General features: G+C 40.6%; 1 protein-coding gene across 1 annotated transcript; it reads right to left on the reverse strand.

Moving 5' to 3' along the window:
* Positions 1–4,534: 4,534 nt before the first annotated feature.
* Gatad1 (GATA zinc finger domain containing 1) lies at positions 4,535–17,665 on the reverse strand. The gene is made up of 5 exons (XM_047562593.1): positions 17,173–17,665; positions 16,656–16,781; positions 14,755–14,814; positions 7,614–7,797; positions 4,535–5,986 (listed from the first exon to the last, which is right to left on the reverse strand). The coding sequence occupies exons 1-5, from the start codon at positions 17,419–17,421 to the stop codon at positions 5,796–5,798; spliced, it is 810 nt and encodes a 269-aa protein (XP_047418549.1). The 5' UTR covers positions 17,422–17,665; the 3' UTR covers positions 4,535–5,795.
* Positions 17,666–26,089: the final 8,424 nt, after the last annotated feature.

Genomic DNA, 26,089 nt, shown 5'->3' on the forward strand with positions numbered 1-26,089 from the left:
CAGGAGACAGAAATCTGGGAATAGAATTTTCTTACTGTATTGCATCTTCTGCCCCCTCACATCAGATTTCCAATCACCTAATACTGATGCCCAAGAGCTCCCACTTCACATTGCAAAACAGACACAATGCCTCACACAGGAAGCTCTACCTGGAAAGATGCCACTTTTTTCGACTCCCACAAAGTAACATTCATGTCTTCCTTAATTCATCCATCTTCCTCATTCTCTATTTCCAACTGGTTATTAAATCATGTAGTCTCTATCTACTAGATATACATTTTTTAAAATTATGTTAAAATAACATAAAATTGACCATTTAACTATGTTTAAGTGTGCAACTCAGTGGCTTCAGTGCAACCACCACAACTAATTTCCAGAACTTTTCATCATTCCAAACAGGAATTTTATACCCATAATATTCCCCTCTTCCCCCTGCCATGGTGACCTCTCTTCTGCTTTCTGTCTGTGAATTTGCCTAGACACCTCATAGAAATGGATTATACAATATTTGTTCTTTTGCATTGGCTTATTTCACTTAGCATATTTTTGGAGTTCCTTCTTGTAGCATATGAATTTCTGAAAACTATTCCATTATTGGTATCACCTTTTAATTGTTCAGTCATCTGTTGATGAACCCTTGGGTTGTTTCCATCTATCTGAGCTTGAATTACTATACAAAAAAACCATAGACTACAGTACTTAAACAACTCACATTTATTTCTCACAGGTCTAGAAATGGAAAAGTCGAAGACCAAGTTGCTGGCAGATTTAGATTCTGATGAGGAATTTCTTCTTGGCTTGTGGAAGGCTGGCTGCCTTCTGACTGTATTCTCACATGGAGGGGAAAGAAAGGAAGTCTCTGGATCCTCTTTTCCTTCTCATAAGTTCACTGATTCCTATTATGGAGGCTCCAACCTTAAGGCCCATGTAAACCTACTTACTTCCCCAAGCTCCAACTCCTAATGCCATTGCATTAGGACTCAGGGCTTCAATATGTGCATTTGAGAGAGGGCCACAAGCATTTAGCCTATAATACCAATTTTTGGCCTAGTTATCTGTGTTAAAATAGTATTTTTTTCCCTGGGCATATAAGTAGTGGGTATTAGTAATTCAAACCACAATGAATAAATAAATAAATAGAAGCTAGGTGCAATGGCTCATGCCTGTTGCCTTCAGATACTTGGGGCACTGAGGCAGGTGGATCGCTTAAGTCCAAGAGTTGGAAGTGAGCCTGGGCAGCATAGTGAGACCAAAAGGAATATAAAATTTCACAGTGATATTACAAATATGTTAACTGTTGATAGTTATTTGCAGTTTTCTTTATATAGAGAGAGGTTCATGTGGGGGAGGGGGGCTGTTTGTCAGAATCATTACATCATCTTCCACCTATTTTATTTTATTTGGGACTGGGGGTTGAAGGGGTGCTTTACCACTGAGCTGCATCCCCAGTCCTTTTATTTTGAGACAGGATCTAACTAAGTTGCCAAAGTTGGTCTTGAATTTGCAATCCTTCTGCATCAAGCCTCCTGAGTTGCTGGGAGTACAGGTGTGTGCCATTGCATCCACTGTATCTAGCTATCTCTCTCTCTCTCTCTCTCTCTCTCTCTCTCTCTCTCTCTATATATATATATATATATATATATATATATATATATTTTTTTTTTTTTTTTTTTTTTTTTTTTAAGGGATGGATTCTCACTATGCTCCCCAAGCTGGCCCCAAACTCCTGGGCTCAAGTGATCCTCCTGTCTCAGTCTCCCAAGTAGCTGAGGCTACAGGCATGTGTCACTTGTGTCTGGCTCTACACTGAACATAATAAGCCACTTCTCAATAAAAATTCCTTGTAAATAATAGTTGTGATTATTTCATAAACTCCATTACAAACATATTAAAATTCATTTTCCTATTGTGGATTTAGGTTGTTTGTTTTTTTGCTACTTTAAAACAATACTGGAAATAAGTTCTGTTCACACGTTTTTTGCCTACATCCCAAGTCTTCTTAGCATGGACTTCTAGAAATTAAATTACTGGACCAAATTATATGAACATTGAGAGCCAGGCGTGAAGGCAGGGCCTGTAGCTCCAGGTGCTCAAGAGGCTGTGGTGGGAAGATTGCTTGAACCCAGATGTTCAACACCAACCAGGGCAACAGAACGAGATCCTTTCTCAAAATCAAAAAGGTATAAACATTTCAAAGATTGATACATACTGCCTTTCAAAAAGCCATGTTAATTTACAATGACACTGGCTAGATATGGGGTCCCTCTGTGCTTCTAATGTGGTCTTTAGTGGTCTCTATCTCTAGAATGTACACCCTCTGTCAACCCCTCTCACACTGTCTAGGGTTGGTCTATGTGACCAACAGTGCGTGTCACTTCCAGATAAGATTATAAAAAGATGGTAGCTTCTCTTTTGGATTCACATGCATACTCTGTGGCATAGATCATTTGCTCTGGGTCAAATTGTGTTGTGAACAAAGCTGTGGAGGACCCAGGTGAGGAACCAAAGCTTCCTGCCGCCAGCCATGAGTGAACTGGTTCTCTAGATGTTTGCTTTTAATTTTTTATGCAACTTTTTTATGATCCCATTGATCTTTCCCTTGTGATCTCCTTAATTTTTAAAAACTTAAGAGAGCTAAGTGGTTATAAGGAAAACCAGCAATTCCCGCCAATTTTTTATTTAGAGACAGCATCTTGCTAAATTGCTTAGGGCTGGTTAAGCTGCTAAGGCTGGCTTCAAATTTGCAATCCTCCTGCCTCAGCCTCTGAGCCACTGGGATTATAGGCATGTCCCACCACATCTTGTTCCTCCATCTTTTTTAAAATTTGTTTCTTGATGCAGAATTGCTATCATACAGTTCTGAATTCTACTTTTTTTCGCTTGAATGGTGTGTATTTTAACCTATCACTAACAATTTTCTTTTTAGATGGTTGCATAATGTTCCATTACACAAATATTACAATTTCTATAGGCATTACTCTCTTGTTGGCCATTCAGGTTCCCTTTTGCTCTGCCTGGCAATGACCCATTTATTGGCTTATATTTCTTGGGTGTAGGAGGTGCACCCTCCTACAAAGGGTACGGTTTATATATCTGGTATGAAGTAAGAAGTAGTTCTTAAAACATGCCCAGGGCAGCCAAATGAAATCCACAAAAATGCCTTTCCGTTTTCTGGTCCATGACAGAATCTTAATTTAAACATGTGCACTGTTCATACCAGTTAATGGCTGAAATGGAATTATGATCCAAACTTACATAAGTTCCAAAAAAATCTTTCCCAGCCAAGAACCAGAATGTCTTGGGATAATTTTTTTTTTCAAATACTCATGTTAATATTTGTTTAAGACAACTATTTAAAGCTCACCTTTAAAAAATTCTATTAAAACAACCTTAAATACATTCCAATACTAATCCACAATACAATGTGAAATTCAACTTGCCTTTTGGCCAAAGAATTTGAAGTTTAAGCTAAAGTTAGTATGAAATAGTACTAACTAAATTGCCAGCCAGTATTCTAGTTGACAGTATCCAATTTGGACTCTACACTAAGCACCTGCCATAAATGAGGACCTGAATTAGGTGCTGCTGCAATTGCAAAGACAATAAAGCCCACATCCCCTCCATCCTCTGGGGAGCACAGGGTGGGAGTAGGAGAGAAGCTTAAATGCAAGCACAGAACAGCACAGACTGATTTCAAGGAGCCAGGGGAACCTGGGAAAGTTTCAAGGAGACAGAATTTAAGGGAACTGGCTGGGGGTGTAGCTCAGTGGTAGAGCACTTGCCTAGCATATGTGAGCCCTGGATTCCATTCCCAGCTTCATAAAACAAGAATAGATAAGCAAACAAAACATAAGGGCCTTAAAAAGGCCTTTGGTAGGAAGGAACAGTATGAACAAGGATTCAGTAACAGGAAAACAAGGAGGGTATACAGGAGAAATAGTTCAGTGGTAAGAAGAGGACAGCAGGTTTAGGGTCCTTCAGGACTGGCCGTGAATCGCAGGAGCAACCAACCAGTAAGAAATGTGAGCTACTGTTGTTAGCCAGAGGGGAAAGCGAAAATTGAAGCTTTATATAAAAGATACAAGCTATCTATCAAATTTAGAAACAAATGGTCAAAATGTATACATTTTGTTTGTTTGTTTTGTTTTTAGGTATTAGGGACTGCACATGCTAGAGTTCTACCATTGAGCTATATCCCCATTCCTTTTTAAATGTATTATTTTGAGATAGGGTCTCATTAAGTTACCCAGTAACTCAAACTTGTGATCCTAATGCCTCAGCCTCCCTGATAGCCGGTATTACAGGTGTGTGCCACCTTTCTTGGCTATACTAGTATAAAAAATGTCATTTTAATAAATATCTTATATTAAATCTTCATTTTTTCAATTGGTTATTCTAGGATTTTCCTAAAATCTGTTACTTACTGATGATGAATCTACTCCAAATTCAGTACAACTCAGAATTTTCTATTTAATATCATCTTTGGATAGAAAGCCCTACTTACATCATTTAAATAAAGTAAATGCAAAGTAAATACATTGTGAAAAATACATTTTAATCCAAAAGTTCTGAATATCAGCATTTAGAAAACTACTTTCAATGGTATTTACAATCAATTTTACTATAACTTTTGTGAACAGAGAGATGACCATATACATTGAGCCATCTACAGTTGTCTGTTTTCAACATACAACTGTAATTGTATAGAAAAAGGGTAAGGGTGAGAGGGTAGAGGAGGTAAGCCTGTTCCCCCCACCCCTTCTACATTTGTTACTCCCTTACTTAACTGATTTGCACTTGAAGAATACACAGCAGGCCTTCCAAAGCATACTATTAGGAGTCCATAGCAGATGGCTTAATCTGGCGGTAGACATTTTTAGCTATCAATCACTTTTATGACTGCCAGCTGTTCTCACAGTAGTCAAGAAACTCAAGCAGGGTGCCTGAGCAGCACAGGTTTCCTAGGTGTTCTAGTGAAGGTGACATCTGCACTGTAGGTCAGTGGTTTGACCTGAAGCCTCCGTATGACAGAAAAGTAGGTGAGAAGAGTGAAGAGCAGCTCTACTGAGAGCAACTGAATGGTTCCAAAGCCTGTTTGCTACAGAGAAATCACATGAAAAGTTTAAAAAGTCTGGGCTAATAAAATCATCATCTAGCAATCACTCCTATGGTTAATGCAGCCAGAAGTCTGTCACAGCATTTTCTTTTCTTTTCTTTCTTTTTTTTTTTTTTTTTCTTTTTTTTTTGTCACAGCATTTTCTTGATGAGGAAATACATTTGGTGTGGCTTTACAACAGACATAATCAATCACACATACATTTTATTTGATTTAAGCTCTTGGTCAGAAATCCAAAACTTAACTAATATTTTGTACTTATATAAAAATAGAATTCATTTTATGAGTTTCTAACAATAAATTATGAAGAAATAGTCACTACCTGTTCCTAATGTTCTCCTGGGAAACTGCAGCCTTTGCCTGGGAAGATACACATACGAAATGTAATATTTACCTTCAAATATATTTCATTATTTTCTATTCCTTGTAATTTTCTAAGTAACATTAATAAACAAGCTAATGATTACTGGGTATTTAGGGGAAAAACTTTCATTTTTCCATGTAAAAATTTCATGAAATGAACACATGGTATATCTCATAGTAGTATGATAGGCGAAAACTGGAAATCCAGTTTTAATTTTTTTTTTTTGAATGCTGGGGATCAAACCCAGGGCTTCAAGCATGCTAGGCAAGTACTCTACCACTGAGCTATATCCTCAGCCCAGTTTTAATTTTGTAACTACAAATGGTTGGCAACTGTTTCCTTAATTGTTATTGCTGGAGTAGGTCCAACATGAGTCCATATGTAGCCCTTCTCTGGTCTGGTGGGGACTGTGGGAAATGGTGATGACCGTGATTTGAAATACTCAGAAGGTGCATGACAAACAAATTCCAAGTATTCCATCTTCCTTGGAAGATCTTCCTCTGGCCCTAGAAGTCAGCCAACAGAAAGGTTAAATACATTTTTGAACACATAAATCATTTTCATAAACTGTTAATATTCTTAGGTACTAGGAGAAAGCGCCCTTGTTTCAAGGGCTAACATCAAGTCATGATGTTGCTCTGAAGTTACTATCATTTTTTTCTACTTTTATTGCTTAAGGAATATGGTAGTTTCCCAAAAAAAGAGCAACTCAACTGAGAAAGGATTCTAAAAATAACAGCAAACACTTACACAGAGTTTGTTACATGCCTGCACTGTTCTAAGTACTTCACATATATCAGTACTTTGAATCCTCACAACTCTGACATGGGCACTGTTATCCCTGTTTTACATGTGAGGAAAGTAAGGCAAGAGAAATTAAAGAATTTGCTAAAGTCACACAACTGGTAAGTGGCAAGGATGTGGACCTCCTGTGGCTACAGAGTTTGTATTCTCACCTCCAAGATGTACCTCCTCCAGGACAAGGAAGAACCTCAGAATTTGGGGATTAGGAAGAGAAGATGGGTGAGGTGCCCTGGAGGTGCTTCTGACAATCATGGTCTCTTCTGTGATTCTGTCCCATAAACAAGGTAAGTGAAAATCTGCTGTTCTATGTACTCTAAAGCAGAAGACTAGAACTATTAAGTTGTGTAATAAAATTGACATATAGGTGAACAGTGGGCTATTGTCCTGGGAGGTCTCAATGAAAAAAAAAGTATAGATTTTTTCAGGATGCAAAAGTAATGTATGCTCATTATAAGAATGAAAAGTTCAGGATAACTTAAGAAATTTGAACACTTTCAAAATCATATTAATCATTAACTTGTAAATTTATGCCAAAAACTTTGTATCACATTTTTAAATCATCAATCATAAAAGGCTTAGGAATGACATGTGGTGTGTAGAGAGCTGCATATTGAGAATTTACTAAGACTTTAGAAATAACAGGGATATTCTCTTAGAAATTATTTTTGAATTGATTTTTATAAGTAATCTAAATAATCTAGTTCCTGAGCAATAGTTTTTAAATATGGTTTAATTCTAGGACACAGAAAAAACCTTATCCACATCATTTTGTTAGGTGCACACTGCTGTAACCCAAATTAATAACAGCACTCAACCCCAGCTATATAAACTATCTTTCATATTGCCTACACTTTTTTGTGCTTAATAATGTTTATGCCTTTTTTTATTATGGGATTTTCCCCAGCCTCTTAATTCACAGGATGAGGGCCTAATCCCCAAGTGGTGGTACTGGAGATGGGACCTTTAGGCAGGTAACAGAGGTTAAAACAAAGCCACAAGGGCCTTTATGGGATAAGGTGACAGGGTTGATGTACTTTTTAAGGGACATCAGAGAGCTCCCTCTCCATGTACACATAGAGAAGAAAGGCTATGTGAGGACACAGCAAGAAGGTGCCCATCTGCAAGCCAGGAAGTGAGGTCTCACTATACACCAATCCTGGCAGTACTCTGATCTCAGACTTCCTGTCTCCAGAACTGCGAGACAGTATAGTTCGTTGTTTAACCCATCTAGTCTTGGTGTTTTGTCATGGCAGCCCAAGCAAACTAATACATTCTTTTATATAACATGGCAGAGTTAACTGAGTTAACTGTGCCATTTATCAAACTTACCTATGATATAGGACGCAGGATCAAACTGGTCTCTAGGGCTGGAGAGAGTGGGAATGAGCCACGTCAGGGCTGCACTCTTTTCACAATACTGGTCCTGGATAAAACCCCTGATCTGAGCATAGTAGGGTTTTCCATCTTGTTCATCGATCACAGAAACAACATCACCAATTTGGTAATATACTCCCTGAGGGAAATAGAAAAGAATCTCATATTTAAAATAAAACTCAAACATCACAGCTCTGAATGAAACTTCTTTAATATGCAGGTTTTGAAAGTAGTCAATAAATGGTCTAATGAATCCATGTTTATGATGATACCAGTTCTAAACCTGTCTACATATTGTATAATCATTATTCCCAAATTATGATTACATTTGCTTATTATGGGCACTCAAATATATGCTGAATGAATATTAATCCAAAATATGTAATAGTTTGAACGTAAAATAGCAATATAAAGAAAATGCCTTAGTAAGAGATTTTGGTATCAAGCAGTGCCTGGCACACAGGTGTTTATTAATATGTTCTGGGTGTAGCAGACTTTCCATATCTATGGGAGATACATTCTAAGAACCCTAGTACATGCCCAAAACCTTGATATTACCAAACTCCATATATTCCATATTTTTCCCCTATAAATACAAACTTGTGATAAAGTTTAATTCATGAACTAGGCACAGTTATAGATGAACTAATAATAAAATATAATAATTAGAGCAATAAACTCTAATAAATTATTTAAAATTTATAAATCATTTATTTCTGGAATTTCCAATTCAATAGTCTCAAACTGCAGTTGACTATAAGTAATTGAAACCCTGAAAAGCAAAACCACAGTTAAGGGGAGATGTTTTAGTCAGCTTTTTCATGGCTGTGACTACAAGGATCTGACCAGCACAACTGTAGAAAAGGTTTATTTGAGGGCTCATGGTTTCATAGGTCTTAGTCCATAGAAGGTTGGCTCCATTCCTCGGGGCTCGAGGTGAGGCTGAACATCATGACAGGAGAGGGTGGCAGAGGAAGCAGCTCAAATCACAGTGATCAGGAAGCAGAGAGAGTGAGGCTTCACTCTCCAGATACAAAATATATACCCCAAAGTCATGCCAATTCCAGTCTCCTCCAGACACACCCTACCACTTCAGTTAATCGCTCCAGGGATTAATTCACAGATTGGGTTAAGACTCTCACAACCCAATCATTTCTCCTCTGAACCTTCCTGCATTGTCTCACATGAGAGCTTTTGGGGGAGGCCTCACATCTAAATCGTAACATTCTGCTCCTGGCCCCTAAAAGCTTACACTCATCTGACAATGCAAAATTTATTTAGTCCATTTTCAAGAGTCCCTATAGTCTCAATAGTTCCAAGACTCAAAATTCAAAATTCAAAGTCCACAATCCTCTCTGAGGCTTAGGCAATCTCATGCTATGAGCTTCTACAAAATTAAAAGCAATTTACAGACATCCAACATATAAAGGTACTGAGTAAACATTTCACTAACAAAAATAGGATCATAGAAAGAAGGGATAGGACCAAAGCAAGACCGAAATCCAGCTGGGCAAACAAGTCACGTAGCTCCATGTCGGGCACCTGGGGCACATGGCATCTTGTTGTTCTGCACCAATTTGCAACCTCCCCAGCAATGTATGAGTGTACCTTTTCCCCCACATCCTCACTGAATGGCATGTAAAGCTCCGCCCCTGTGGCCTTGTTTGTTGCAGCCCAAGTGGCCTTTCTGTTGGCTTGTCTCTGGTCATTTCCTGCAAATGTCCCACGTTACGGGCATTTCTTAATCTCAGGGGTCTCCAACACAGCTTTGGTTTCTTCCTCACATCTCCACACTTTGATTTCTCAGGGGGTGCTCACAAGGACTCTGATGCTGCTGCACTTTGCTTGGCCTCCCAGGCCTTCCTTTGAAATCTTGGTGGAAGCCTCTATGATCCCCTAACTCCAGCATCCTGCATTTCTGCAGGACCAGCACCACCTACTTGATGCTAAGGTCTGCGGCCATCTCCAGCAGTAGCCAGGCCTCCAAGGACCCTGACTGCAGCAACTTCTGAATGTCTGGGTGGCTGAGCACTTTCAAAAAACCTCCTAGGCCCCCTTGTGCATGAAGGGTGCCCCACTGGTCACTTCTCAAGAGAATTTTAACCTTTACTCCCTTGAGCTTGAGATAGGTATGGTCTTGCCAGTTCCTGCAATGCCCTCAAGCCATCTTTCTTTCTTTTTTTTTTTAAATTTACTTTTATTGTAAACAAATGGGATACATGTTGTTTCTCTGTTTGTACATGGAGTAAAGGCATACCATTTTTGTAATCATACATTTACATAGGGTAATGTTTGATTCATTGTTATTTTTCCCTCCCCCCATCAAGCCATCTTTCTTACAGTCTCTAGGCAAAGTTTTAGCATTTTGTTTTAATTTTTACTTTTTGATTCATTGTACACAAATGGGTACAAATTTCATTTCTCTGTGCATGACATAAGGTCACATCATTTGTGTAATCATACATGTACATAGGATAATGATGTTTGTTTCATTCCATTATCTTTCCTTCCCCCATCCCCTCCTCACCCATTTCCCTCTACACAATCCATCCTTCCTCCATTCTTCCTTTACCCCTTCTCCCCCCTTATGTATCATCATCCACTTATCAGAGACATAATTTGGCCTTTGATTTTTTGGAATTGGCTTATTTCACTTAGCATGATATTCTCCAATTCCATCCATTTACCTGCAAATGCCATAATTTTATTCTTCTTTGTGGCTGAATAATATTCCATTGTATATATACACCACAGTCTTATTTATCCATTCATCTACTGAAGGGCATCTAAGTTGGTTCCATAATCTAGCTATTGTGAATTGAGCTGCTATAAACATTGATGTGGTTGCATCACTGTAGTATGCTGATTTTAAGTCCTTTGGATATAGGCCAGAGAGTGGGATAGCTGGGTCAAATGGTGGTTCCATTCCAAGTTTTCTAAGGAATCTCCATATTGCTTACCAGAGTGGCTGCACCAATTTGCAACCCCACCAGCAATGTATGAGTGTACCTTTTCCCCCACATCCTTGCTTGTATTCTCAATAACAGCCATTCTAATTGGAGTGAGATGGAATCTTAGGGTGGTTTTGATTTGCATTTCTCTTATTACTAGAGATGTTGAACATTTTTTCATGTATCTGTTGATTGCTCGTAGATCTTCTTCTGTGAAGTGTCTGCTCATTTCCTTAGTCCATTTATTGATTGGGTTATTTGTATTCTTGGTGTAAAGTTTTTTGAGTTCTTTATAGATTCTGGAGATTAGTGCTCTATCTGAAGTGTGTGTGGCAAAGATTTTCTCCCACTCTGTAGGCCTCTCTTCACATTGTTGATTATTTCCTTTGCTGAGAAAAAGCTTTTTAGTTTCAATCTATTCCATTTATTGATTCCTGCTTTTATTTCTTGTGCTTTGGGAGTCTCGTTAAGGAGGTCTGGTCCTAAGCTGACATGATGAAGATTTGGACCTACTTTTTCTTCTACTCGGTGCAGGGTCTCAGGTCTAATTCCTAGGTCCTTAATCCATTTTGAGTTGAGTTTCATGCAGGGTGAGGGGTTTAATTTCATTTTGTTGCATATGGATTTCCAGTTGTGCCAGCACCATTTGTATGTTTTTGGCACCTTTGTCGAGTGTGAGGTAACTGTACTTATGTGGGTCTGTCTCTGTACCTCTATTCTGTACCATTGGTCTACCTGTCTATTTTGGTGCCAACACCATGCCGTTTTTGTTACTATTGCTGTGTAGTATAGTTGAAGGTCTGGTGGTGTGATACCTCCTGCTTCACTCAAGTAGCATTTCTTTAGTGGCAGTAATGTCTTTAACAAATACTACTTCTTTAGCCCCACTTTTACTCCTGCCTTTCAAGTCCATGTTTTCCAAATCTTTCTGCTCTGCTTTCTGCTCCTGATTTTCACAATAAATTTGGCTAAAAGCCACCAACAATATCCATGCCACTGCCTGAATGCTATGCTGTCTAGACGGATTAAGAAGTCCATCACTTCTAAAATCAGCCTCACAGAAAGTCTCAGGACATGGGCAAAATTCAGACTTCTCAGCCAGAACATAACAAAAATGGTCCCTACTCCAAATTCCAATAGAGTCCTCCTTTTCTGAACCCTCTTGAGCTGGGTCTTCACTAATCAAGGTTCTATCACCATTCTGGTCTTCTGAGCTTGCACCAGAATCAGTCATTATTCTCTGCTTACAACAATCCAAAGCATTTCCAGGTTGCACTGCTATATATCGCAAAATTCCTCCCACAAATTCCAAAAAGCTCCAAAATCTTCTGAAACACATGGTCAGGTTAGTCACAGCAATGACCCCATTCTCAGTACCAATTTCTGTCTTAGTCTTCTTTTTTGCTGCTATGACTAAATGATCTGACCAGCACAATTACAGAGGAGGAAATGTTTATTTGAGGGCTCAGTTTCAGAGGTCTTAGTCCGAAGAAGGCCAGCTGCATTCCTTGGGGCTTGAGGTGAGGCAGAACATCATGGTGGAAGAGTATGGTAGAGGGAAGCAGCTCACATCATCAGGGAGGGGAAAGAGACTCCACTCTCACTCTCCAGATACAAAACGTATATCCCCTAGCCATGTCCCAATTCCTACCTCCTCCAGTCATACCCTAACACTTCAATTAATCCCAGGAGGGATTAATTCACTGACTGGGTTAAGACTCTTACAATCCAATCACTTCTCTTCTGAACCTTCCTGCATTGTCTTACATGTGAGCTTTTGGGGGACACCTGACATCCAAACCATAACAGAAGACTACTACATATTAGTGTCACACAGATCAGGGCTAAGACATTTGAATCAAGCAGTCCCTCATTTGCTGGAGGGTTTCAAGGTTTGTGGCAGAGAAAAGGGAGTGCACACAACATAGTGAGAATAACCAGACCGAGTTAATGGAGCTGTTCTGCCATCATAGCACTCCAGGAAGATACTTAACCATTCTGGGCCTGGATGCCCATACTCTTGTCCATCATCTCCAATGGCTCCCACATGATTCCCTTTTGCAGCCTTCATCTGATCTTCAGTTCAGTAATGCACCACCACAGTGCTGGCACTGCTGTGACAGCATATACAATACTGGGTATCTGTAGCATTACTTGAATATTTTGTTGCATTTTCTCATTATTTAGTAAACATGGGCAATGGAGAGCAATATGAAAATACTGGTACTTACGGTCCTACATGCCTTTTCATTTAGACACACACACACGCATACACTGACATACTACATCTTAACTTCTGGACTTTAATCTATAAACTTTGTGTTCAGTTGGGGATATTAATACACAAATCTGGAAATGTGATGATAACTTCTAACCCTACTAATGTTTAACATGCATGATCTCAGGAGATAAGTACTATTAAACATCAGAGTACTTGAAGATGTAAGTACATCTTAAAGACAGGTGAAGAATCATTAAAGAGGTTGGTCCGAGCCCAGTCACATAGCCACTTGCCAAAGCAGTGGAGAAAGGGTCTGAGTTCTAGGCTTAGGTTCCAGCATCAGATTGCCTTGCTATATAACATACAAGCTGTGTGATCTTTGACAATCTCTCTGTGCCTCAATGTCCTCATCCATAAGATGAGGATGACCATAACCATCCTATAAAGTACACTGAATGAAATAATATGAGTAAAATGCTCAGCTTAGTGATCAATACATAACAAAACATGCAAAACTTTTGTTTTATTATGAATGATGTATACAAAACAAAGAATAAAATGCTAGAAATACAGGAGATACTTGCCTATATACAGACTGCTTCTGACTATACAGATTATGGGTTAACAAAAATAAATACAATTGCCACCTATAATCCCAGTGACTTAGGAGGTTGAGACAAGAGAATCTCAAGATCAAGGCCAGCCTCAGCAATTTAGCAAGACCTTCAGCAACTTAATGAGGTTTTGTTTCAAAATAAGAAAGGGCCAGGAATGTAGTTCAGTGGTATGTGCCCTGAGTTAGATCCCCAGTACCAAAAAATTAAAAAATTAAAAAAATAAAATAAAATAAATAAATAAAATACACTCAAAGGTCATAAACACTTGAGTTTCTCAGGGTTTGGTCCATTAGAGTCAAGTATAAAGCACTCACATCACTAACTCCTATGTGACAGTTCAGATCCCAAAATATCCAACAGCTTTTATTAGTGCACTCTAATCATACACAATAATGGGGTACATTGTAACATATTCATATATGCACATCCAAACAGCTTTTAATTGTTGCTGCTTATACCAGGCCTTCCAGGCATTTTTTTTCCTTTTAAGTATGCTCCAATTTCCCTCCTAAGGCTTCCGATTTAAAAGTAATGATATGTCACCTCTCTGAGACAACAGATGTTCATGGCTTTGGCCCATGAACCTAACCTTCTCATTTTATCAAATATCTTGGACTCTCTCCCAAGAACTTGTAGTGGGTATTAATCCCCACCACTGTGCTTATTCCTCTTACCTCTGCTTAAAGTATTTCATAATCTCTGGGTCTGCTCTTCCCACTAGATATCATGGTTCACATCCTCCATCTGCCCATATCCAGACTCTCTCCTTCTTGCCCTTCCACGCCATCACGCTGGCTAGGATGGCTTACTTTTCCATGGTTCCACACTATAATTAGCATTTTAAGGACAATTCCAATAATCTATATTTTTAAAATATACTTAAGACCCTCACATCATATTTACACAGGCAACCTTCCTCACTTCAGCTGTGGATAAGCCACCAATTGGGCAAACAGTTTAGAAGGGAACAAAAGCATCATCACACTTTATGTAAATACAGAGTAACAGAGACATTTAGGTTAAACCACCATTTTTGGGTTTTTGTACCAGGGATTGAACCCAGGCACACTTAACTACCAAACCACATCCCCAACCTTGTTTATTTTTTATTTTGAGAGAAGGTCTCACTAAGTTGCTTAGGGCCTTGCTAAGTTGCTGAGGCTAACCTTGAACTTGAAATCCTTCTGCCTCAGTCTCCCAAGCCACTGGGATTAGAGGTGTGCGACACTGTGCCCAGCAACCACCATTTTAGTAGTATATTGTACATTTGGTTCAATTCTTCTTTCAGGAACTCCACAGAAGCTTACCTTGTGGAAGATTGATTCTGCAGTGATTATGGTGGAAACAGACTCAGGAGCTTTGATAGGCTATGAGAAAAAATAAAAACATTAGCATATCCATGATATGTCTGCATGTACAGTATATAGAGGCATTTTTCCAGGTATATATAAAAGATAATTCACTTCAGAAATTCTGAAACTTGTGTTTGGTGACAAGAACAGTAATAAAAAACATAAATGGGGATAGGGATATAGCTCAGTTGGTAGCATGTACTAAGACCCTGGGTTCAAACCCCAGCACCATAAAAATAAATAAATAAATGATTTTCTGAATGTTGAGGCAAAGTCCAGTTTGAGTATTTCAGCTATTTCTGTTACCATTAGCTAAAAAGTTGCTCAGAAACAAAGGCAAGTTTCTGATTATGCTGCTGAGATCTAACACAAAGTACACTAAGAGCTCCATTAGACATGAACATCCCAATTATAAAAATATACTAGCTCTAACTGCCCGCACATGACAGAACGGAAGGCATGAAAAACAAGCAGGTGGACACAAGTGAAAGTGTCGCCTTGAAGTCATTTTCCGTCTTGGTGATGGAACTTGCCAGGATAATCAACATCATTGATTTTGTAGAAAGTCTGAACTTATTAGGCTTTAGAAAATTTGGGGGGAGTTCCAAATAATGTGCCACCTTCCAACCATCACTGAAATCTCTTAAGTTGTAATACACTCTTCAGTGCCACAACCAACATAGAAATTAGACCTCTCCCATGTATGGCTGTACTATACTTGAAGAAAGGGGTTGCAGAGAAATTGATAATGTAATCATCAGAGAGAACAGCATGCAGTACTTAAAAGGAAAAAAATGCCAAATACTGCAAATGAATACGGACTTAACATGTTATCTCATCAATAAATCCCTTTTTTAAAAAAAACTAAATTATAAAAATCTTAAATTAGCAGCAATTACTCACATTAAGAATCTGCAATCTATATAAGAACCTACCCCCCAAACCTCTCTTTGTTTTATAAAATGAACATGCTCAACATCAGAAATGCTTTTACTGGTAAAAGCAGCATCTCTGTCCTGAAAGGAATACCATACTGAAGCTTAAAAAAATCATCAAGCTTGGTGTGGTGGTACAAGCCTATAATCTCATTTACTTGGGAGGCTGAGGCAAGAGGATGGCAAATTAGAGACCAGCCTTAGAACTTAGTGAGACCCTGCCTCAAAAAGGATAAAAAGGGCTGGAGTGTGGCTCACTGGTAGAGGGTTCCTGGGTTCAAGCCCCTGCATCACAAAATAATTTAAAATTGTCTATAATGTACTGTCCATTGCCCCGTGTTCACAAAAGTAAAACTTACTGCAACAAAAATGTGCTTTCAACTATATCCAGCACAAGTTTTTCAACAATCTGTTGCATTTCATATAGCAGAAGAGAAGATAAAGGTTTAGAGAAAAAATTTTGTTCATATCTATTAAAGTCATTACCACAAGACACATTTTCTGGGACTATAATAAAAAGTGAATATGGGGATGATTAAATTCCGGTATTATTATTTACTTAAATCTTTAAAGGATTAAAAAAAAAAAAAAGTTTTCCTAGTGTACCTGGTCATATCAAGAACCCATAATCTCCATAATCTCTTCTATTCCTCTCCATAGAGAACCAGATAAAAAGCATTTAATATTTTCCAGAGAAGAAAAATGAAAGTTTAAAAAAAAGAGAAGGTGTTATTAACATTATAAACAGCAAGCCCCCTGCAACATAGCTCATTTGGTGAGGCGGGAGTCTGGTGCAGTCCCCAGAATACTACAAATGGGTTCCCAAAAGCAGCACATTCAATGAAAACCAAAGCAGCAATAGCAGGACCCAGTACATACACAACATCATTACAGTAAAAACACTGCCTACAATCATCTTACATTTTTTAATTTAAAAATATGTCTTCTCCCTTTTCCTTTAGTAGAAACTTTCTTTTCAGCAGCTGGAGCAGATTTGTATTTAGTGTTTCTGAGCCGGGCAGACCTCCTGTGAATTTCCTGCTTACTCTGTTATATAAACAAATAGAGAACAAAAAGAGAAAGAAATAAAAAACCCCAAAAAACCGTAGAAAGACTGCTGTCCCAATCCAATCATCTTACAAGAATCCCAAAGTACACGCTTTGTAAGGACATAAAAACTAAGAGCTAGGACAGGAAAGGCCCTAGGCAAGCACCGCCAGCGACTCCAAAAAGGCGGGCCGCTTACAATAGGGCCGGTGACAGGAGTAGGTGGTCTCCGTCAAGGCCGGTATTTTGGAGAAGTTAGTTGAGGCACCTCTCAGTGGCACAGTTATGCTGCCATTTAAAATGACATGTCTTACTTATAGCAACAGGATGTACTATTTGCAGGAAGAGGTACAGGGCGCCCGGCGCTGGCGGGAAGGGCCGGAGAGCTCACCTGCTTGCCGCCCCCGCCCCCGTTGCTCTGCGGGGGCGCGGCCGAGGTGCTGGCGAAGGTCGCCGCCCCGAAGCCCCCGCCACCGCCGCCCCCCGTCCCGCCGGCCGCCCCCGAGCCGGCGCCCCCGCCGCCCGCGCCGCCCCGGCCCGTGCAGTGGTGGCAGAGGATCTCCCCCTGCGGGCCCTTCTTCCACATGGAGGACGACGTGGTCTTGCAGCCGCTGCAGGTGGGCTTCAGGCCCAGCGGCATGGTGGCCGGCTCGGGCGGCCCCCGCGGGCGCAGCGACACGGGAATGGCGGCCGCCTTTCTTGGCCGCCCACTGGTCGGCCCGCCACCCCGGCGACAAGAAGAACAGCGAGGACAGGGATGCCGAGGTGTGGACGCAAAGGCCTGGCCACGGCCGCTGCCCCCTGCAGGCGGGGGACCGGCTCCGCCAGCCCGCGCTCAGCTCCAGCCCTGGGCAGCCCGCTGCGGCGCGGGGCGGGGCCTGGCCTGCGAGCGGCCCGCGGAGGCTTCCGGAGATGGGTGGAGCCTCGCGCCCCACCGCGTAAGCGGAAGTGCCGCGCTCGGAATTATTGGAGCTCGCTGCAGTTCAACCTGCTGTCGCCTCGTGGAGCAGTTCTCAAACTTTTTAGTCTACGTGCTGGGTAAAATATAGGATTCTCAGTTAAATTTAAATTGCTGATGGACAACGAGTAATTTTTTAGGCTGAACGTATCCCATGCAATAATCGTCTATCTGAAATTAAAATTTAACAGTGTCCTGTATTTTATTTGCTAAACCTGGCAGTCCTAATCAGGACCCCTTTAAGACTCTTAAAAATTATAGTTTGGCACCCTGCCTTCCAATACTTGGTTTATGTGGGTTATGTTCATATATATTAATGTGGTAGGAGTTAAAATTGAGACATTTAAAGTCTAAGATACAGAGCACGTGTTAGCCTTTGGGAGATGATGCCATCATCAGCCTCTGAAGAGGAGACCCGGGAGAGAATGGGACCGGAAAAGACAAATAGCTGTTTTAGCACTGGGGGTAATAGTTTGGACTCTGAGGGTCTCCTGAAAGGGTCCTGGGACTCCGCAATCCCAGGACCCTACTCGAGAACAAACAGCTGGCTAGGCTAAGCTGTTATGGAGAAGTCAAATGACCTCGATTATATGCTAATCAGTGCTGAACTGACAGGAAAATGGGTGGGTCAGTTTCTCTTGGTGAATTGGTGATTGCATAGCACTCTTCACGATGCTGGGTTTCCTACACTTGGCATCCTTGGAGAGTTCTTGGTGACTATGTTGAGGGGAGAGGGAAGCAAGTATTAAATGCCCATGATACCAGGAAATCTTTATGTAGGTTCATGACAATCTTGCAACAAGATATCCCTACTTTACTGGGAGTTGGTGATTGCAATTTAACTTGGCTGTCCTTACAGCCGTGACCCTGGGCCCTTTTCTGGGCAGTGTGGAGAGCTTCAGAGTACTGAGGGTATCCCCAACAAAATAACTTTCCAGAACTGTTACAGGGAGTAAACCAACTGTAAAAGGGAGGAGTATGGGTAGAGTGTCATCTCTTTTCAGAGCAATGGTGAAGGGGATCAGAACAAGCCATCCTAAAATATGACCCTTGAAAATTATGATTCATTTGAGTTGAGGGGAATGAAGCATCAACAATGGAACCTGAAGCAGGATATGAACCCTGCCTTATGCAAAGTGTGCACCCTGTGTTAGGAAGAGAAGAATGCCTGTGTTCCTATTACCAGAGAGAACTGATACCCAGATGTATCTGCAAACAAATTACTAAACTTTGTTAACACTTATTTTCTACTAATGTCCCCTGTATATTTCCTAGTCTCTTTCCAGTCTATCAGTCTTTGCCCAAGTCCTGTAGTCTTTTAACATCACCACAATTCTTTGTTTAAAAGGTCATATGAGCTTCTAGTACTCTTCATTCCCCCCCCCCCCCGTTTTTTTTTCCTTGTAGTGCTGAGAATCAGTGCAGGACCTCGTGCAAGCTAGGTAAGACTGAGCCACTGAGCTACATCCTCAGCCCTTTTGTTATTTTCTTAAAGAAGGCGCTTGTGCATACAAAAAATATTAAATAAAATGTGTATGCTTTTCCCCTGATAATCTCTCTTTTGTTAATTCTCAGACCCAGTCACAGAACCCAAAGAAGTAGGAGGAAGATTTTCCTCCCCTGCAATGCACTCTGTGTGGGACTCTAGACATTAAATCCCATGCTAGTCTATCTCCTCCATCTGACAGTGTAGACCACTCTTTGTACCCAGCTACAAGTTACTTTCTCATTCACTGGAGACAGTGGCCCCTGGCTCACCGGCTTCCTCTCTACTACACCATCCTGAGCCCTGCCAAAATCTATGTGTATAATCACCCAACATCCTGCATCTCAATTCCTTCTCATCCCACTCAGCTCCATGCCCTGTCCTGTCTGCTTTCCAGTTCCCTGGCTGCATCTTCCACCCTTCTGAGATCATTAGGGAGGTGTAAATTTTTTTTCCTTTAAATTTTTTTTACAATTTATTCAAACACATATTGTAAAGTACCCAACTCAAACTTGTACAGCTTAATTATTACAGTAACCACACTCCAGTAACCAAAGGGAGAAATATACATAACTATTGCACATGAGGCTCTTTTCCTTTATCGAGATAATCACTCTGATGCTGTAGATTTTATAAATTTTCTTTATCAGGCAAAGGAAGTTCCTTCTAGTCCTATATTTATCATGAATGTGAGCAGTAGGAATATGAAGTTAAGGAGATAATTCTATAAACTGGGCCCACTGCGCTGACCCTCACATGCTTTCTTTAAAAAGCAATTTACCTGCAGCCCTTCCTGGTATGTTCTTCAGGAAACGACCTACTATCTGCAAGAGAACTGTAGACCCTAAATGCTGATAAGAAGAATGCAAGTTACCCTGATGGGGGGTTCTTTTGTAACCCTTACATAGACCAGGATCCAGAACTTAGGGAGTTGAGGATAATTCCCCTAACCATATAATCTATAAGAACAAGTTCCAATTAAAACAAGTCAGCAAGCTGGGCAAGGTGGTGCATGCCTATAATCCCAGCAGCTCAGGAGGCTGAGACAGGAGAGGAGGATCATGAGTTCAAAGCCAGCCTCACCAAGTTAGCAAACCCCTAAGCAACTCAGCGAGACTGTCTCTAAATAAAAATAAAAAAGGGCTGGGGGTGTGACTCAGTGCTTTTGTACATGGGTACAATCTCTGGTACAAAACAAACACAAAAACAGAAAAACCGGTTCAGTATGGGCCAAAGTGACCCAGAGCTGCCTTGAAGCTTTATCATGCACTGATGGGACTTGAAAAAATATAATTCAACCCAGTTTTCAGTTAAAAGTCAAGAGGGAGATGTGGGTAGAACTCTCTGGAAACTTTTCTGGGATCCCTAATAAAACTGGAGGGCGGGGGTGTGTGTGCACCATCCTTCTCTGAGAGGACCCACCCTCTCCTTGATTGTATTCCCCTTTCCCTTTTCCTATTCTTTCTAATAAACTCTGCCTGTTACTCTGAGTGACATGTCTAAGATATTTCTGGTGTGATCGAAAGAACTGGTATCAGAGGACACCACTGCTCTCTGGACTCCATAGCGCTGACCTCTGTGCTGTGACATGATTTTATTAAATGGTTTTCCTTTTGGAGGTGATCATAATGCTTTTTCTTCTTTATTAATGTATGGATTATACAGATTTCTGAATGTTAAATGAACAGTGCAAGTTTGGGAATGAACATGACTTGTGATATATTATCATTTTCCTGTATGTTTGGGTTTAGTTTACTATTTTGAGATTTTTACATCTATGTTCATGAGTGATGTGGGCTTATACTCTTCTTTTGTTGTAATATCATTGTCAGGTTTTGGCATCAGGTTATGTCATCCAAAGTAAGGACTTTAGACTTTATCAGGGGACTATTCGAGGTTTGTAAATGTGCTGATTAGAAAAAAAATCTCAAATATTAAGAGGGGGAAAAAAGGCATTTTATAGAACAGTGTATATAATACAATCACTTTGTATAAATTAAAAAGTTCTCTGTTACCTACATTTTTGCCAACAAGGATGGCCAGGGAGGAGATTTTTTTTTTCATTTTTTCACCCTTTTATATTGCTTATGACTTTTTCCTCACCACATGCATGTATTACGTTTATTTAAAAAAAAAATAAAAGGAGAAAGTATCAAATTTTTAAAAAGCCACCTTTTAACTTGAAAAATCCTCACGAATGGCCGTATAGGTATCCTTATGTGGTGGGAGGGTACAAGTGCAAAAGGGGATGTTTACTAGCTCCTCTGGTTTTATAAGGTTATTGTCCCATTCATGAGGGCTTTGTCCTTATGACTTTATCTGAAGGCTCCTCTTTTTAGGACTACCATGTTGTTGATTAAACTTCAGCACATGAATTTGGGGAAACACATTCAGACCATAGGCACATAGTAAGAGATTCTCAACCTGGAGCCAGAGGAAGGGTTCTGTTGGAACACACAGACAATTTGGTGCCTATGGAATGTTGGGAAAATGGTGGTGGTGGTGGTGGTGGTGGTGGTGTGTGTGTGTGTGTGTGTGTGTGTATGCTGTGAACACAGAAACGAATACCTCCCAAGGTCTTAAAAATTCACATTCAGGGGAAAGAATGAAGCTGAGTTCCCCAGGGGATGGTCAGGGTTAGCATGAAGTCTATTCTGCATGATTTGAATGTTGTGAGGCTCATTAATTAAAACTCAATATTAAAAAAGAGCAGATACACAAAATATATCACAGGACGGTCTCAAAGGGATAACCTTCACCACATTTTGTTTCTTGGTGGGCAGATAGAGGACTCCTTGATCAAATGCCCTCTCTCCATGCATTGCAGGGCCGCTCCTTCTCCCTTTGGTTTACTCACCTGTTAAACGAGAGAACATACCTCCTAGGGCTGTTGTGAGCATTAAGCGAGTTCATCCATGTGAGAAGGAAAACAATTTCTACATCTAGTGAGTACCTGATTACTGTCAACTATGAGGCTGGTGAAAAAGGAGGAAGGAGGAATGAAGCCAAAATCAAAAACAGGCAGTTAGTGTAGAATAGGTGATCGGGTAGAATGGAGAAAGTGGAGGTTGATCTGAGTCTGGGAAGTTGGAAAGTGCCCGGGGGAGATTGGAATGTGCATGTCTCCAGAGGCCTTTGATACCACCTCTCCCAAAAAGGTTGGTAATGAAGCAGCTCCTGCGCAGAGAGCGTCTAGGCAATGCCCCTGGACTGCTGCTTCCTTCCTGCCTAGCACTCCACCTCGGCCCTTCCAGCCCACCTGCTCCCCCCTGGCCATCCCACGGGCATCTCCTGGACCTGGTCACATAGGCAGGAAGGAGAGAGGTAAGGGGGAGAGAGCAGGAGAACAAGGGAAACTTTAGTCTGTAAGAGGGACAGGGCGCTCTCACTTCTTGGGATTCCAGAATACCAGCCACCGTCCCCTTCTCCCTCCCGGGAGAAGACTGTGTTACTACTTTTTTTCGAACCCAGGGCCTTGTGCTTGCAAGGCAAGCACTCTACTGACTGAGCTATCTCCCCAGCCCCCCTGTGTTACTACCTTGAAATAAAAACCTGCTCTATGTGCTTGCCTCGGGGTGCTTCTCTAATGTTCAACTTCAGTTTTTGAGGAAGCTGAACTTGTCACCGATAACTGGCGGTGTCAGGAGGAAGTATTTCTTTAGTCCAAACTGTGGCCAAGTCATCATATATACCCCTGACACGTGGTCATGTAAATCATGTTAAATACATTTCGGAAGAAATATAATTCACTCACCTTGCCTGTTAACATCAACAAACCAGATAGAGAGACTAGAGACAGGACAGAGGATGGAGACCCATGAAACTGCAAGAAGGTTCAGGGGAGGAGAGTCAAGGCCAATTTTCTTACTGACCTTTTCCCTTTTTATCCTCTGGAGGGTTGGGATGACATCTCTATCTTCTGCTGCAGGCACACCTCCTACACCTTCCATGATATGACCTAAGGGAACGGCTTTCTGTAGACAGCGTGCCCCTAGTCCCCACCCTCATGCCTGGGCACAGGGGTTCTCTTTGCCTGGAAGGTGCTTCACATCTGACCTTAACCCTTTCAGTGACCATCTCAGACCCATGATGAAGGCACATCTCCAACTCCCTACCCCTGAATACTGCTCCTTTCAATGATCTTCCCCTCCTCTGTCTTGGGTGTACCCTTTTGCACACGTCTCCTCCGGCTGACTGAGGGAAGGAAGCATGTCTCTTTGCTCTTTGTATTTCTTCCACTTCCACACTGCTTGCGCATAGTAGACAAGCACTAATTAGTCGTTTAATAAAACACCTTTTCTCAGCAGCAACAGAACAAGTTTCTGCTCCCATTCCTCTTCTTGACTAGAAATCTCAGGGAAAGGGACTAGCTGTTCCTCACCTAATCATCTGACTTCTCTCCCCGACCAGTAGGAAAGCCCGCCCCCCCAGCTCTTCACTGGTCTGCCACCTGCGGGTAGTAATCTCCCTGTACCCTGGGAGGGCACCAAGATCATCATGCACCATAGAGCCCTGCCCCAACTTTATCTATCATAAGTGACTCTTATTTGGATAAGTGTGCAAGATCTCTGAAGGGTGCTCCCACTGGAGTTTGATGATCATCTTCCTCCTGCTCTAGAGAAAGCGATGGCATGGTTGAAGGGACACTTCTGGACAGATTCTCTTGTTCTATGACGTGGAGTTGGTTTGATGACTCAAAATGTAGGTCTCCCTGAGACCCAGCAAGAGGGCATCGACGAGTTTGAAAGAGGCTTGGCAGGTTGGGTTTGATCTCGCCCCTCTCCCAGGCAGTGGGTCCCCAGCCCACACCAAATACTCCAACTGCCATTTCCCTAACTGTCGCTCAGAACTTTGCTTCTCAGCCCCAGCACCTGCCTGTCCTTTGAATAACCGCTGTTTCAGGAGCCAGGAGAGATTTTTGAGGACCAGGTGAAAGTCTCACTTTTGATTCAGGCACCAGCCTGATGTAGCTTCATGAGGAAAACTCAGTTGACTTTGGTTTTTGCTTGTTTGGCTTTTGAGTGCCTTGAAAATCTTGCTTTCTCTCCCATTTCTGATTCATAGGACTCGGGAAGAAACCAGGTTGATTATTTGAGCATCTTTCTGTGCTGCTCAGTTTTGTGTGAAGGTTGCTTTCCCAGAACTCCAGACTTTACCAACAAGAAATACTTTTTCTCTTCAAAATGTAAATATATATTTTGTTATTCTTATAAGTAACAAATGTTCATTGTAAAAATTCATTTAATTCAGAGTGTATTTCCCAACTCTGCTGTGTCAAGATAACTCAACAGTTTGTAGTATATCTTTCCAATCCTTGGAAGTTGTGTGTGTGTGTATATATGTGTAAAATATTAAGCAACCTCTCTAAGTATTATTTTCTAATCTTTTAAAATTCAAAACTGTATCACAGCGAACTTCACATTAATCTTTCTGTATCTGTCTTTTCCTATCCAAAATTAATTTAAACCCTTACCTGCTGATGGATATTAGGCCATTTTCATTTTTTTGGAGTTATAAGCAAGGAATAATGTAATGAACTTCCTTTTACATGTATCTTTGACTCCTAGAGAATATATTTATGGGGTGAAGTCCTAAAAACCTAACAGTAGGGTCTAAAGTAGTGCACATTTTGAAATCTGATAGATGATGCCAAATTGCCCCTCCCCCCAAAAAAGTTTACATGCTGCCAGGCTGTGCGGGGGCTAACTTATCCACTAGGCATGGTAGGCTCAGTGCCTGGGGCTCATGATTATCTGGGGGGTGGGGGTCATGAAGATACTTTATTTATTTATTTATTTTTTTTATTGTAAACAAATGGGATACATGTTGGTTCTCTGTACATGGTGTAAAGGCATACCATTTGTGTAATCATAAATTTACATAGGGTAATGCTGTTTGATTCATTCTGTTATTTTTTCCCTTCCCCCCACCCCTCCCACCCCTCTTTTCCCTCTATACAGTCCTTCCTTCCTCCATTCTTGCCCCCCTCCCTAATCCTAACTCTAACCCTAACACTAACCCCTCCCACCCCCCAAGATACTTTAATTTTTTAAAAAATCTGGAGAAAAATAAAATAATGAGCAGTTAATATATAATGAATTTAGACTGGCTCATGCTCATCTTTTTAGCAATGCAGTTACAAAAAATGATTTAAGACTAAAGTATACCTAATTTTTATAATTATTTAAAATAAATATATTCAAGTGATTTTTTAGAGGAGGGATCCCATGAGGGCAAACACGCCTGGTCTCCATGCAAGTGTGGCCCTCAGTTATCTATTTCGTTTTATTCTTACAAGTCTGAGAATCATCTTTTAAAATCTTTGCCAGAATTTTATGCAAAAAAAAATGATATTTCACTATTGTTTTTACTTACAGTTCTTGGTTGTTTGTGAGGTCTCATGGAAGTTGCTTTCTCAGAAGAGAAATTTACTGACCATTAAAATTTCCTTTAGCGGGGGCTGGGATATAGCTCAGTTGGTAGAGTGCTTGCCTCACATGCACAAGGCCCTGGGTTCAAACCCCAGCATCACACACACACAAAAGTTTCCTTTAGGATTTTTCATATTATTTTCTCATCCTTGTCTTGGGTTGTCCATATTTTCCTTGATAAAGTCCTTTTTACAGTATAGAAAGCATTGCAAATATTATTTTTATCATTTGCATTTTAGATTTATTAATATCTTTTTGTAATGGCATCTAAAGTATTCCTGTACCCAAATCTGTTCAGCACTTCTTTTATGGTATCATTCTTACAAAGGTTTCTATAAATAGTCCTTGTATTTTATTGTAGAATATCTATGACTATTATTATATATGATAATATCTTTTATTACTTTTTTGTAAGACATGCAAAATAGGTATT

The sequence above is a fragment of the Sciurus carolinensis genome, chromosome 8 (assembly GCF_902686445.1).
Source record: "Sciurus carolinensis chromosome 8, mSciCar1.2, whole genome shotgun sequence".
In the NCBI taxonomy this organism is placed as follows: domain Eukaryota; kingdom Metazoa; phylum Chordata; class Mammalia; order Rodentia; family Sciuridae; genus Sciurus; species Sciurus carolinensis.